General features: G+C 42.2%; 1 protein-coding gene across 6 annotated transcripts in view; it reads left to right on the top strand.

Annotated features, from left to right (window-relative positions):
* FHAD1 (forkhead associated phosphopeptide binding domain 1) overlaps nucleotides 1–14,545 on the top strand; it is a 111,628-nt gene that overhangs the window by 71,225 nt on the left and 25,858 nt on the right. For all 6 annotated transcript variants that reach the window (XM_029066843.2, XM_029066844.2, XM_029066841.2 and 3 more), the window contains 10 exons: nucleotides 1,497–1,567; nucleotides 2,158–2,295; nucleotides 3,462–3,569; nucleotides 6,079–6,249; nucleotides 7,284–7,503; nucleotides 8,212–8,299; nucleotides 9,825–9,931; nucleotides 11,762–11,921; nucleotides 12,230–12,359; nucleotides 14,049–14,184. In XM_029066843.2, the coding sequence (XP_028922676.1) occupies nucleotides 1,497–1,567; nucleotides 2,158–2,295; nucleotides 3,462–3,569; nucleotides 6,079–6,249; nucleotides 7,284–7,503; nucleotides 8,212–8,299; nucleotides 9,825–9,931; nucleotides 11,762–11,921; nucleotides 12,230–12,359; nucleotides 14,049–14,184 (1,329 nt within the window). The remainder of the gene's footprint in view (nucleotides 1–1,496; nucleotides 1,568–2,157; nucleotides 2,296–3,461; nucleotides 3,570–6,078; nucleotides 6,250–7,283; nucleotides 7,504–8,211; nucleotides 8,300–9,824; nucleotides 9,932–11,761; nucleotides 11,922–12,229; nucleotides 12,360–14,048; nucleotides 14,185–14,545) is intronic.

Below are 14,545 nucleotides of genomic sequence, written 5' to 3'. Positions count from 1 at the left end.
CATAACTTGAAAATTTGTAAAAAGGTTTTATATTCCTTATTAATTACCTTCTAGCCTCTTCAAGAGGATGGATGGGTAACAAGTGAGATAGATTTTTAAGCTTCAAAAGGGACAGATTCCCTTGTCTCCATCAAGAGGTAGCCAGTCCTATGTCTTTTTATTGCTGTATAGTATTCTCCCAAATGCTTAGTACAGTGCTCTGCTCACAGTAAGTGTTCAGTAAATACGATTAAAAGAGCCTGGATCTGGGAGTCAATCATTCATTCAGTTGTATTTATTAAGCACTTACTGTGTGCAGAGCACTGTACTAAGTGTACAATTCAGCAATAAAAAGTGACATTCCCTACCCCCAACGAGCTCACAGTCTAAAGGAGGGGAAACAGACACCAACACAAATAAATAAAATGACAGATATATACATAAGTGCTGTGGGGCCGGGACGGGGAGGGAGAGCAAAGAGAGCAAGTCAGGGTAATGCAGAAGAGAGTGGGAGATGAGTCAGGAGACTTGAGCTCCTCACTTGTTGATGTGTGACCTAGGGGCAAGTCACTTCACTTTTCTGTACCTCAGTTCCCACATCTGCAAAATGGGGATTAAATACCTATTCTCCTTTCCCCTTAGATTGTGAGCCCCACGTGGGACAGGGACTGTGTCTGATCTGATAATATTGTGTCTACCCCAATGCTTGGCATATAGGGCTTAACATAAATCACAGTTATTAATATTATTATGGACCCTACTGGTTTATAATCAACTATGAGAAATCCATATTTGAATTTTTCATATTATCCTTTAGATACTCTGTTTTCCTCTAACAGGATCAGGATGAATTGCCTGTCTTTAAACATTGTTTGTGTCTGGGACACATAGGGTCTTGAGGAGTTCTGTCAAGACTGGTACAAGACCCTGGGACCAGAGCCTGTGAACATGGTGCAGAGGATAGAGCACGGGCCTGGGAATCAGAAGGTCAAGGGTTCTAATCCAGGCTCCATCACTTGTCTGCCGTGTGACCTTGGGCAAGTCACTTCATTTCTCTTGGCCTCAGTTCCCTCATCTGTAAAATGTGGATTGAGATTGTGAGCTCCATGTGGGACAGGGACCGTGTTCATCCCGATTTTCTTGTATCCAACCCAGTGCATACAGTACAGTATCAAGTACAAGTACAGTGCCTGGCACCTAGTAAGCACTTAACAAATACCACAATTATTATTATTATTAATAATAAACCCAGGCAAGTTCAGACCTGACTCAACCAGACTTCCCTTCCTCTTCCTACCTGCACCTCAGCAAGGGCAAGGGTGGATGAAGTGGACTGGATAGATTTAAATGTCCTTTTATTTTCCTTCCCTAAGTAAGTATACTTAGTACAAAACAGCACTGTACTAAACGTTGAGGAGAATACAACAGAATTGGTAGACGTATTCTACCCGCGATGAGCTCAGAGTCTAGAGGGGAGCTGGATGAACGGGAACCTATCTTCTCATTTCTTCCTTAAGGAATATCTTTGTATATGAAAAATCTTCTGGAGAGTCATCAGAAAATTGTCAGCAAAGCTCAAACACTCCAGGTAACTATGATCTGAGGTCCTTGCATTCTTTTCTATACTAGCAACACTGTTTAGTATTTCTATAACATTTTGTATTTTCAGAGGGGTTCATAATCACTGGTCAATCCTCCCAACCTCCTGTAACAGGGAATGATATTTTCCCATTTTCCAAATGAGAAGCCTGAGAATCAGAGGCTGAGTTACGGATTCAGGCTCCCTCAGCGAGGGAGCAATGAGGCTAGTCATGACGTCTACCTCTGTCAAATGAGAAAATCGTTGAAATAACCTGTAAGGGTTTGTAACACCTACAGTGGAGTATTTGTAAAAAATCTCCCCACTAAATTTGTTTTTAGTCATTAATTTTGCATGTTCACTTTTCACAAACATTTTTTAAAATTGATAAGCATATGACCCTTTTATTGCTTCCCCATCTCCCTCTCCACTATATTTTCATCTCTGTCATTATTCATTCATTCATTCAATCGTATATATTGAGTGCTTGCTATGTGCAGAGCACTGTACTAAGCGTTTGGAATGTACAGTTCGGCAACAGATAGAGACAATCCCTGCCCAAAGACAGGCTCACAGTCTAAATCATTCCCTCCCTCTAGGCAGAGCTAGACCATTTGCAAGAAACTCAGCATTCTCTGCTACAGGAAAAGCTGAATGAGCAAAGTATAGAAAGTGAGAAACAGTTGCAGGCCCAGATGAAGCAGATGTGGGCAGAAAAAGAAGAAGAAAACAAAATGGTAGGGTGGAATACTGATTGTGTGCCTTGATTGTTTTCTGTTTTCCCATCAAATATCCAGAATGGTGTAAAGTTCTATTCAAGTATTTCATCTGCATGCTGTGGTCAATCCAGGAGATGAGTGGTATCAGAGGCCTTTGAGGAATGGTTATAGAAAAAATTGTTAAAAATCTTTAATTCCAACATTAACCTAAGGAATAGTTAAAAGACTGTGGACAAAGTATGGCCTGAGAAGCAGTGTGGCCTAAGGGATAGAGCATGGGCCTGGGAGTCAGAAGGAATCTGAGTTCTAATTCCTGCTCTGCCACTTGTCTGCTGGGTGACCTTGGGGAAGTCACTTCACTTTTCTGTGCCTCAGTTACCTCATCTGTAAAATGGGGATTGGAACACTGAGACCCTCTTGGAACATTAACTGGGTCTAGCCTTGTATCTACCCCAGTGCTTAGTACAGTGCCTTGCATATAGTAAGCGCTCAACGAATACCATTAAAAGAAACTTTCCGTCATGAGAAATGCTTAGGTTTCACAAAGAAACTGGCTTCTTTTCCTGGTTCCTGAATTCTTGGTCAGTCATGCACATTAAAAATTCAAATTCTGGTTTGTTCAGGGCTGGCTTTCCCTCTATGAATGAAAATCCATTTGCACATTCCTTTTAAATCACACAACTCTGGCATATTTATTGAGTAAATAAAAAATGATTTGAATTACATTTTGGACCCAGCTGATTTTGGCCGTGACTAACATTGAAGTTTTTCTCTCTTGTGCAAACTGCTTCCCAAGCTGACAAATGAATTATATTTCTCCCTGTTGCTTTTGTCAGTAACTTCCCTTTTTCAGTGACACTGTTAGACAATTCAACCCAAGTAGTTCAGCAGCAGAGTCTTTCCTTGGCAGACAGTGGTTCAGAATTATTTGAATGAATTTGCTTCATGAGAACAATTAAACTTGCCTTCACTTTCTCTACCCCACAAGATACGTCTCAAATATTCCTCCCTGACTTGTAGAAATTAAGAACCTAAATAATTTCCTCCCTCACTAAAATGTAAATGCTCTTGAGTTGCCTTATTTAATGATAGAAAATTCTGGTTTCTTATGCTTTTGCCATTTTGCTTCTTATTAATGTTTTCTCTGAATGAACTTTATATAAAACATCTGTTTTGGTTTTCAGATTTTGGAGAATAGAATTGCCCAGGAGAAAAGCAAAGCAAAGGAAGCTGTAGAGGAAGAAAAGAAAAAAGTACAAGATCTGGAGAATCATTTAGGAAAACTAGAAAAGGTACCTAGCTCGGAGAAATAAGGTCACTTATAGTAATCATCCTTCTCTATAAAGGTGATTAGAAGAAGAAGCTTTAAACCCCACACATAAAATGGACAGAGAATGGAAGGGTTGGGAAAGCAGCATGGCATAGTGGATAGAGCACCGGCCTGGGAGTCAGAAGGTCATGGGTTGTAATCTTGGCTCTGTCACATGTCTGCTGTGTGACCCTGGGCAAGTCACTTCACTTCTCTGTGCCTCAGTTACCTCATCTGTAAAATGGGGATTGAGATTTTGAGCCCCACATGGGACAGGGACTCTGTCCTACTTGATTTGCTTGTATCCAACCCAGAGTTTAGTACAGTGCCTGGCAAATAGTAAGCACTTAACAAATATCATTATTATTTTAACTATAACAGTGCAAGGGACAGGCCTATGTAGTGGTAGAGGAGATTTTAAGGACCAGGAATCCTAAATCCTAGTTTTGGTTCCTCTAGCAACTCAGGATGTGAGGTATTAGGCTGGGGGAGGAAGGGAGTGACAATTTCTTGCCCATGATTGTGGTAACGCCTGAAAAGTCAACCGCTGTGGGTGATCCATCTGCTTGTCCTTTGATTGGGTTGGGAAGGCCACCCGAGAGTGGGCAAGAGTGGAGAAGTAGTGTGGTCTAGTGGAAAGAGCATGGGCCTGGAAGTCAGAGGGCCTGGAAGTCAGAGGACCTGAATTCTAATCCCAAATCTTCTACTTGCTTCTCTGTGACCTTGGGCAAGTCACTTAACTTCTCTGGCCCTCAGTTTTCTTAAATGTAAAATGGGGATTCTATACCTGTTCTCCCTCCTACTTAGGCTGTGAGCTCCATGGGACAGGAATGGTGTCTGACCTGTTTGACTTGTATCTATCCCAGTGCTTAATATAGTGCTTGGCACCTAGTATATCACAATTAATTATATCACAATTAATATTATTGAGATAGAGGCTCCTCCCCAGCATCCTTCCCTATGCTACCCTGCCTGTTTCCCAACCAGTCCAAAGGCCAGGTGGTCCAAGGTTGGACCGTGTTTATGAAATTAATTGCCAAAGGCGGGGCTCTGTCATGGAGCTGGTAATAAGGATCAACTCCCAACTTCCCTATGAGAGCTATTAACAAAGTGATTGCTCCTGTCATGATGTTGCCTTAAAAATTATGTTATTCCCAGAGATTTTTTTTACACTGGGAAAAGCATTCAAAAACATATTAGATGAAATCAGTATGAGGTTTTCAAAGTAAAAGATTAATGAGAAACACTGAAACTCAGGAAAGCTCTCTTGGCCACCCCAGCTCTTGGGACAATTTCCCACAATTTCTCCATGTTAAAATAAAAATAATAATAATGATATCTGTTAAGGCTTACTATTTGCCACGTACTTTACTAAGCACTGGAGTAGATACAAGATAATTTGGTCAGACACAGTCTGAGTAAGAGGGAGAATAGGTATTGAATCCTCATCTTACAGATGAGGAAATTGAGGCACAAAGCAGTTAAATATCTTGCCCAAGATCATATAGCAGACAAGTGGCAGAGCTGGATCAGAACCCATGTCCTCTAACTCCCAGTCCCATGCTCTTTGCACTAGGCCACGCTGCTTCTCATTGTTCTCAATGATATGCTTCTCTCACCCATCTTTTCTTTTTCCCTCTGGTGCTTCACCTCCTTTCTATCTTTTCCAGGTCTTTTCTTCCCTCTTATTTTTAGTTGCATTCTTTTTTTGAGTCGATCAGTCAATCAATTCTCTTTAATGAGAATGTACTCTGTGCAGAACACTATACTAACCATTTAAGAGAGTATGCTAGAATTAATAGAAATAATCCAAGGATCTTACAATCTAGCAGAGTTCCAGTCATCTGTATATATTTATCTGTTCATATATTTTCTTCCTTTCGATGATTTTTGTTTTTGTAACCTTGTCATCATCCTCCTTTTCTCCTCGCTTCTCTATACCTGTTTTTCTTCCATTGATTCACTCTCTTTTATAATATTAATTGAGCACCCACTGGGTGCAATGTATTAGACTAAACATTTGAGAAGTACAAAACAAGCGACACGTTCCTTTCCCCCAAGGAGCTTTCCCTCTTCCTTACACTCTTTCTCTGGCCATCTTCCTGCCTGACTTTTTTTTTTCTCCCCCTTTTTTTTTCCTCTTTTCTCTTTATTCAGAGAATAAGGATCCTTAGACTGTCTCTCTCCTTGTCCCTTCTATCCTTGCTTTCCTCAACCCATCTACTTGAAGTGGCTTTCTGCTCTATTCTCCAGGAGAAAGCTAGCACAGCCCCAGAACTCCCTGACTTTCAGAAAGCAATGAGAAGAGGGTGACTGAAAAATCAAGCAGCCTGATCTGAATCTTCTCAAACCAGTCTTCCTTGGGGATTCAACCTTCCCTCCTCTATTCTAGTTAGCACTGATGCCCACTCCCAGCCAGGTGGAGCCTAAGTGGGTCAGTGGTTTTAAAAATGAGATGTATGTCTTCTTGTTGCTTTTATTGCCTGATCTAGGAGATGGAGTGTAAAGCACAAGCAGAACAACTGTTAAATTCAAAGTTAAATGAAGTCCTGGCCAAGTTAGAAGCTATTAGAAAGAGTGAAGATAGAGAAAAATATGAGATGATCCTTCAAACAAAACTGAATGCAACTTTGGCAGGTCTAGAAGAAGCCAGGAATTGTCAGGTAAGTCCAATGTCCACCCTCGGGTGGAACTGAGGAGCTAAAGCCTTCTCTTTGGTTCTCAGCAGCAGGCAGTGGGGGTGAAGCATGTGTATTTCAGAGTGAAAGTGAAATTGTACAAGGTTGCTCCCTTTATTCATCCCCTCTCCCCCCAGCCCTACAGCACTTCCGTCTGTATCTGTAATGTATTTATTCATATTAATATCTGCCTCCCCCTCTAAGCTGTAAGCTCACTGTGAGCGGGGTATATGTCTTTTTATTGTTATATTGCACTCACCCAATGGCTTAATACAGTGCTTTGCACACACTAAGTGCTTAGTAAATGTGCTTGAATGAATGAATGAAAAGTTGTGGTATCCTCTTCTTTTGGAGATGTTATAAAAATAAAAACAGCAGTCTTTCTAATATGGTTAATTATAGTCTATCACAGAGGTAGAGGATGAATGGGATGACCCAACAAAGCCCTTCCCAGCACAGTGATTCTATGATTTTCATATCCCCTGCCAGTATGGCCTAGTGGAAAGAGCACTGGCCCATGAGTCAGAGGACCTTGGTTCTAAAACTGGCTCTGCCAATTGCTTGCTATGTGAGCTTGGACAAGGCACTGAACTTTTCTTTGCCTCAGTTTCCTCAACTAGGAAAAAGGGATTAAATCCTACTCCCTCCTACTTAGATTGTGAGCCCCATGTGGTACAGGGTTTGTGTCCAACCTCATAAACTTGTATCTACCCCGGTACTTAGAAAAGTGCTTGACACAAAATCAGGTGCTTCACAGTTACCATAAAACAGAAAAAACAGGCGGGACTTTTGGGTGGCCTTAACTAGTTGCTTTTGTGTTGCTGTAATCACGTTTTCTGAACATCTGTGGAATTAAGTGAGGCATTCCAGGCTGGAGCTCTGATTGTGGGTTGACTGAAGGGAACTCAAGGCCTAGAATTGTGCCCTAGACCCAGGCAAGTATGAAGATGGTGTTCAGGATGAGAGACTTTGCCCTGGTTCTTAGTGCATACATTTCGCCCTGTCGTTTGGTTTCCCAGGCTGCTTTAGAAGAGCAGGTATTGGTTCAACAGCAACAGCTGAGATTGGTCCAGGAGCAGAATGACTTACAGCGGCATCAACTTCAAGAGGAAATAGTGCAATATAAGGAACAAATTAGACAGCACTCACAGACGATTGTGACTTTAGAAGAAGAACTACAAAAAGCAACACAGCAGCGTAAGGAAGAGGAGATTGTGGCTTTGAAAGAAAATATCCCAGGTTGGTAAAGAATAGCTGTTGAAGATGGCTTTATATTGGCAGTAGTTCATTCTTTGGCAGTTGGTACATGTTTTTTGATAAGAATAATAGAGTTCTGTTTTTCTCGCCGGTAAAAGCATTCTCCCAGGGCCCCTAATTTTGTACCTGTTACACAACAGTTTCAGAAGCCTTCTGTGGTTGCAGTGTAAGCAGAGAAATCATCATAATGATTTAGGACATCTTTTACAGAAGCGCAGTGGGCTGAAGAATGACAACTGGTGATGAGTAGTTTGAAGGTTCAGGATAATGGCATGAATCAGAATCATCTTTTCAACCATAAAGACATCAAATGTAGTGAGCTTTGAAAGGCTCCTTTTTGCCTTCAGCTTATTTTGTGAGTTTGATAAATGCACTCTCAACAACCAACTGGGATTTGTTTATTTTTCCTTTTTAAAAGGGTAAAGAGTGAATAATGTGGAGCCGAGGACACTCTCAGAGAACAGTAGGATGGCCTTGACAAGATTTGGGTTACAAGGAATATCAAAGAAATAGCTGAAGGGAGGTGGGAGTTAGTACCCCTGGGGTAAAGCCCTAGTTTTGTCATGGGTTATCTGGGTGGCCACCATAACTAGGGTGAAATAACTCATCTCCTATCATTTCCTTGTATTATAATTAGCAGTGTGAGGCACTATGACTTCTAACAGTCAAAGTAGTTGCTTTTTTCTTTAGTAGCTCAGGTGAAAGTCCAGAAAGATCTTCCAAAATTGTTTCCTCCACAAGATGTTTCTGCTAATGAGAAGGCCTGTTACCACTTGATGTAAGTATCCCAAGGGATCTCTGATTGTCCTTATCAATACAATTATTTTGACGTCTCCTACTGGCAACAGAAAAATACTATCCTAAAAGCCTTTCATTAGACTGTAAGATTGTTGTGGGCAGGGAATGTGTCTATTTATTGTTATAGTGTACTCTTCTAAGTGCTTAGTACAGTTCTTTGCACACAGTGAGCACTTAATAAATGCAACCGAATGAATGAATGAGCAGAGTTTGGGGGAACATGGTCCACACCACCCACATAAGATGAAAGCCCTCTTTTAGGGACACAGCAAGAGTAGAGCCCTGTCCCTCTGGATGACTGTCAAGCAGTAGAGAAAACACTTCCATGAAGTTTAGCCTCCTGTGCAGCCAAAATCAGTTCGAGAGATGCCAAAAGCCCCTGACACACATTTTGGGTGGTCAGCAGATTTGAGCAGCCTGCTTTGGAAAGTGCCAGAATCATTTTGGGAGAGATAATTAGACTAAAATCTGACAGCGATCTGAAGAGCATCCTAAGGATGGCCCTCTTTATTAGTCAGAAGCATGAGACTCAAAAAGGCAGAGATGCATATAAAGTTAAGCAGTTGGCCAAGGAGAAGAGAACACTCTTCTCACTGTGCTACTGTGTTCTTAGACCACTGTAATCTGAATGCTTTCCGTCTCCAGAAATTAAAATTTAAATTGACAGAACGAAAAACTGATTCAATAATCATCTGTAGCACTGCCTTACCTGAGAGCTAATGTCTTTATTCTGAGGGATTTATACATTATGCTTTCCCCTTGCAGGCTTGTTCCCTGTAGAGTTGATAAATGGTCTTCCTATTTTTAGGAAAATAATGCTTATTGGGTCACTTATCTTCTGCTTGTTATGCAAAAAATCTCATTTCTGAATTTCCTGGCTTTCTGGATTGGAAAAAAGTCTCTAATTTCTCTCAACTCCTATTGTTAGTATTATTATTATTATTATTAACAATTGTGGTATCTGTGGTATATAAGTGCTCACTTTGTACCAGGCACTATTCTAAGCACTGGGATGGACAGAAATAAATCGGGCTGGATACAGGTCCTGTCCCCTGTGACAGCCACACTCTATTTCATGGTTCTGAACCACCCTTTCACAAAAAGAGGATTGGGGATTTAGAGAGTTCTAAGGTCACAGAGAATCATTTGGTGGCCCCAAGGCTCCCACGCTTCCCACAGTCTCCTCTTTTTCCTAGCCACTCAGTCTGTTTCCTCAGCACCCTCTCTCTCAACGCTGCATCCTCCTTTTCACGTCATCCCTCAGGGCCTTAGCTCCTGTTTAGTGATTCCTTTACTGGACAAAATAAAGGGAAGGTATTATTACTGCTCTTCCTTCCCAACAGCAGAAGGTGCACCATATTTTTTTGGGAGGGGAGGGCACTTTTTTTGGAAGGGGGTGGGAAAAGGGCTGGGAAAAGAGGAAATTCTGGAGGCACAGATTCCTATGACATCCTTTCCAATAACCAAGTTGGAGTTGCATTAATTATCAGCCTTGTGAATTTCAGAGAAGATATAGTGACAGCCCGGAGAGAAATCCTGTCCCAACAAGATCTCATTCTGCGATTAAGAGAAGACCTAGCAGAAGCCCAAGCCAGAATGTCGGATTTGAGAGGCATGTGCCATTTATTACACAATTTATCACACTGACCCACTTCACTGTTTCTTCTTAGGGCTCAGAGAAAGCCTCCTTGGGTTGGAAATATCCACGAATCCACAGAGATCAGCACAACCAAACTAGGGACATCTGGCTATACTCTCCAACATGGCATCTGCCTTTTATGCTCATCTATAGTAGATTTTCTCCGGAGGGTGGGGGTGCATTGGAAGTTTTCCCTCCAGAGGCATCAGCTTCTTTACACAGCTATATTTGTCTTCAAGGGACATTCTACACCTCTCCTTAGCCCTGAGCAAAGTCCACTGGGTCCTGTTGATTCTGCTTTGAAACCATCAGAGACCTAAATCCTTATATCTAAGTGGATTGTCACCAGATTTCAGATTTGATGATTTTTAGAATGGGTAACTTTTTAAATAAGGGGAGCAGTGAGGCTCAGTGGAAAGAGCATGGGCTGGGAAGTCAGAGGACTTGGGTTCTAATCCCAGTTTGGCCACTTGTCTATTGTGTGACCTTGGGCAAGTTACTTCACTTCTCTGTGCTTCAGTTTCCTCATCTGTAAAGGGGGGGTGTACTACCTGTCCTCCCTCCTACTTAGACTGTGAACCCCATTTGAGAAAGAAACTGAGTCCAACCTGATCATCTCATATCAATCCTAGTGCTCAGTACAGTGCCTGACACATAGTAAGTGATTAACAAGTACCATAAAAATAGTAGAAATAAGATGGACTAATAAATAGTCTCTCTGCTGGCAGGAGGCAATCTAATTTTTCCATTATAACCCTAACTTGTGTCAAACATTCCAAATAATTTGTCTCCTAGGACTTCCGTAACTGAAAACTCAAAATCATTTTATGACTAAATTCTCCAGAGGGGAGTGCATTTATTAGGGGGTTTTTTTGCTTTGTTTTGTTTTGATATGTCATTTATTAAGAGGTTACTATGTGGCAGACACTGTACTGAGTGCTGGTGTAGATACAAGCTAATAAGGTTGGACCCAGTCCAGGTCTTACATGGGGCTCATAGTCTTAAGCCCCATTTTACAGATGAGGAAACCAAGGCACAGAGAAGTGAAGTGACTTGTCCATGGTCACACAGCAGACAAGTGGTAGAGCCGGGATTAGAAACCAAGTCTTTCCGACTCCCAGACCCGTGCTCTATCCACTAGGCCAAGCTGCTTCTTCTAACTAGTTGGTCAGGCCAGATGTGATCCAGTTCCCTAAATGCTCACTGAAACCTCTGAAGAATTTCTGTAATTCAGACCCACTGGCAGAGTCTGAAGTAGAGTCAGATTGAGGTGGGTGAGAGGATTTAAGGAGCAAGAATTCCTTTGCTTTACCCCAGTGCCACTCTCCTTCCTGTCTCCAAAACAAAGCAGTACTCAATCAATCAAGGCAGAGCACTGTCTAAGCACTTGGGAGAGTACAGTATAACAGAGCTGGTAGCCACCTTCCCTACCCAAAAGGAGGTTATAGTCTACAGGGGGCATTAATATAAATAAATCAATTATGAATAGGTACATAAGTGCTGTGGGGCTGAGGGAGGGGTGAAAAAATGGAGCAAATCCAAGAGCAAGAGCAACACAGAAGGGAGTGGGAGAAGAGGAACTGAGGGTTTAGAGAAGGCCACTAAATCGAGTGCCTCTTTTGTGGGGTTTTGACAAGATGCACCCCACCCCTAAACCTGGGTATCTGGACTTCAGCCCCTGATGCCCCTGCATTAATCTGGCCCTGCCAACCGGGTCTGTTTCTTTGAGTCTGGAGTGGTTCGCTGCAACCTCAGCAGAAAGTGTCATTGAGAGTCTCACCCAGGTGCCTCTGTTTTTTTCAGGAGAACTCAATGAGAAGCAAAAGATAGAACTGGAAAGGAACATCAGCCTGGTTCAGCAGCAGAGGCAGGAGCTGCGTACACTAAGGGGGAGGCTTTCGGAGATGGCAAACCTGGCCGAAAAGAAGGACAAAGAGCAGAAAATTTTAACGGAGGAGCTAAGGTAAGGTCATTGTGTTCATTTAGGGGCCCAGCAAAGGCCGCCAGAAATTAAAGTTTAGTCCAATCAAATTAGCTGTGGGTTGGATGATTGCTACTTGGGGAGTGACCCCTCCTTGAATTTTGGCAGTTGACCTAAATCAGATGCAGGAACTTAGATCTGGTATTGGAAAACCGAATTCCAGCTTAGAATGTTGCTCACTGCCCATTTTGGTTGGAGCATGTTACCTGGTGTTTGTCATCTGTCTGATTTCCTTGACTCATGGTCCCTGAAGTGGGTCAGCCCTTATTAGCTACATCCTTTGACCACAGGTGTGCCCAAGAGAAACTGAAAACACAGGATGCAGAACAAGAGAAAAGCAGAAAAACCGAACAGGCCCTGTGTGACGTGTCTGTCCAGACAAACGTTGCCCTAGAGAATGTCTTCACTGCTCTCAAACAGGTGAGGCCCAGTCTGCCTTTGCAACACCCACTAGAAATTCAGGAAACGAACTCAATTTTCTGAGTTATTCCTTGATTAATTATGTCTCCTTTAACAACCGCAAGCTTTTGAATTCTTGGAAAGCACAACAATAAATCAAAAGGAGAGAGCTCTCTTCAGTGAGAAAAGCCTAAAATATGCCATACACTGTGGGCCGAGTGCCTTGTTGCCGGGTGTGTTATTGCGAAGTGGTTTTAATAGATTAACTATGGGATGTGGTTGCACATCAAGACCATGCTTTTCTCTGCAGACATAAATTTGTGGGGGGATGGGTGGTTGTGAGAACAAAAATGGATTTTATGAAAATAAAAAGCAACACCTTTAAATTAGTAGCTTCTAAATTTATTTTGGAAACAAGGCCAAACCCTTTGGCTTGTGTTCTTCCTCTTCTCATTGACGTCTGTGCCTTGCCAAAGAGCAGATCAGGCAGGCTGAAGAAATGACTCTGTTCCAGGTGCTTCTCCCTCTGACAAGGTGACCTCTTCCTAGGCCCACATTCAAAACGGTTGTGTTTGTTTTGTTTATTACTGGTAAAGGAAGAGAAGGTGAGGGATGGAGTGGGTGGGGAGGGATGAAAGCGGAACTGGGAGCAAGGAGCGAGGTGATTCCTCTCCTTTTCCAAACCATCAGAAAGAGTGTGAGAAGGTGAGTCCTCCTCTGAAGAAGCAGCAAGAGGAGGCAGACTAATCTGAGCCAGTTCAGAAGTGATCTCGGGCTGAACCAAAAGGGGCATGAACGCATTTGCTTAACTCTCTAGACTTGTGGGCAAGGAACGTGTCTACCAATTCTGTTATATTGTACTTTCCCATGTATTTAGTACAGTGCTCTGCACACAGTCAAGCACTCAATAAACACCGATTTACGGATTGGTGATGGAGGGTGTTGTAATTTCACATGCAACAGAGAATTGTAGCTTCAACAACCAAGAGAAACTATTATGAACTAATGCACGTGCACAGCACTCCCAGTGATTTTGTACCTTATGAAATCACTTCCTTGGTTTCATAAGTACAAAAGCCTGAAGTCTCCATATTCCCACAGAAAGCACCATGGCCTAGTGGAAAGAACACAGGCCTTGGAGTCAGAGGACTGGAGTTTTCATCCTGGCTCCATCACCTATCTGTGGTGTCATCTTGGGCAAGTCTCTTCACTTCTCTGTGCCTCAGTTACCTCATTTGTGATTAAGACTGTGAACCCCATGTGGGACATGGACTATATCCATTCTGATTATCCCATATCTACCGCAGCCCTTAGTATAGTGCCTGGCACATAGTAAGCACTTAACAAATACCACAAAAAAATTATTAGAGAGAATCAGATAATAGAATCTCTCTCAGTTACAGTTGGGAGCATTCATTTATTCATTCAATTGTTTTTTTTCTGATTGCTTACTGTGTGCAGAGCACTGTACTAAGCGCTTGGGAGAGTACAATGTAACAATAAATGGACACATTCCCTGCCCACAACAAGCTTATTGAATTCCGTCTCAATACTTAGTACAGTGCTGTGAACACAGTAGGTACTTAATACTGTAAGACTCTTTTTATAGGGTCCTAAGTAACCATGTTAAAACTACACAGGACAGTCACAGCTTTGAGCTGGGGTTCCTGGTTCTAACCCAGAGCTAAGAGAGTTTCTTTGTAATTCCAGAAACCATCTGCAGGGCTCAGCGACCTGGGGGCTAAATGTATGGGGTTCAGGCATGAGGAGGTCATTCAGCGCCAGAAAAAGGCCTTGTCTGAGCTGCGATTGCGAGTAAAAGAACTGGAAAAGGTCAACTCCCCAAGTAAGTTCTCTGGATTTCTTTTCTAGTATGCCTTAACAATTATGTGCATTCAGTTGCATCTAGGTAATTATTCTTCTATAAATACTCTGAAAGGGGTTGTTTCTCACTAAGATATTTGGTTCCCATTGTAAGAGCTCCGGGGCAGAATTAGTAACTAGAAATTAAAGCGGCAGCATCTGCTGAATAGGCCCCTGGAACAGGGATCAAGAGACTTAGATTCTGGTCCTCATTACTGACCTGCTGTATGGTCTTGGGCAAGTCACCTAACCACTCTGGGCTTCAGTTATCCTACCTACAATCTGGGGATAATATCTAAATGCTAAAAAGATAAAGTAGAATGGATGTGAAAGATGTGGAGAAG

Source organism: Ornithorhynchus anatinus, chromosome 5 (genome assembly GCF_004115215.2).
Source record: "Ornithorhynchus anatinus isolate Pmale09 chromosome 5, mOrnAna1.pri.v4, whole genome shotgun sequence".
NCBI classification, from domain to species: Eukaryota; Metazoa; Chordata; class Mammalia; order Monotremata; family Ornithorhynchidae; genus Ornithorhynchus; species Ornithorhynchus anatinus.
This window is presented reverse-complemented; position numbering and strand designations above follow the sequence as displayed.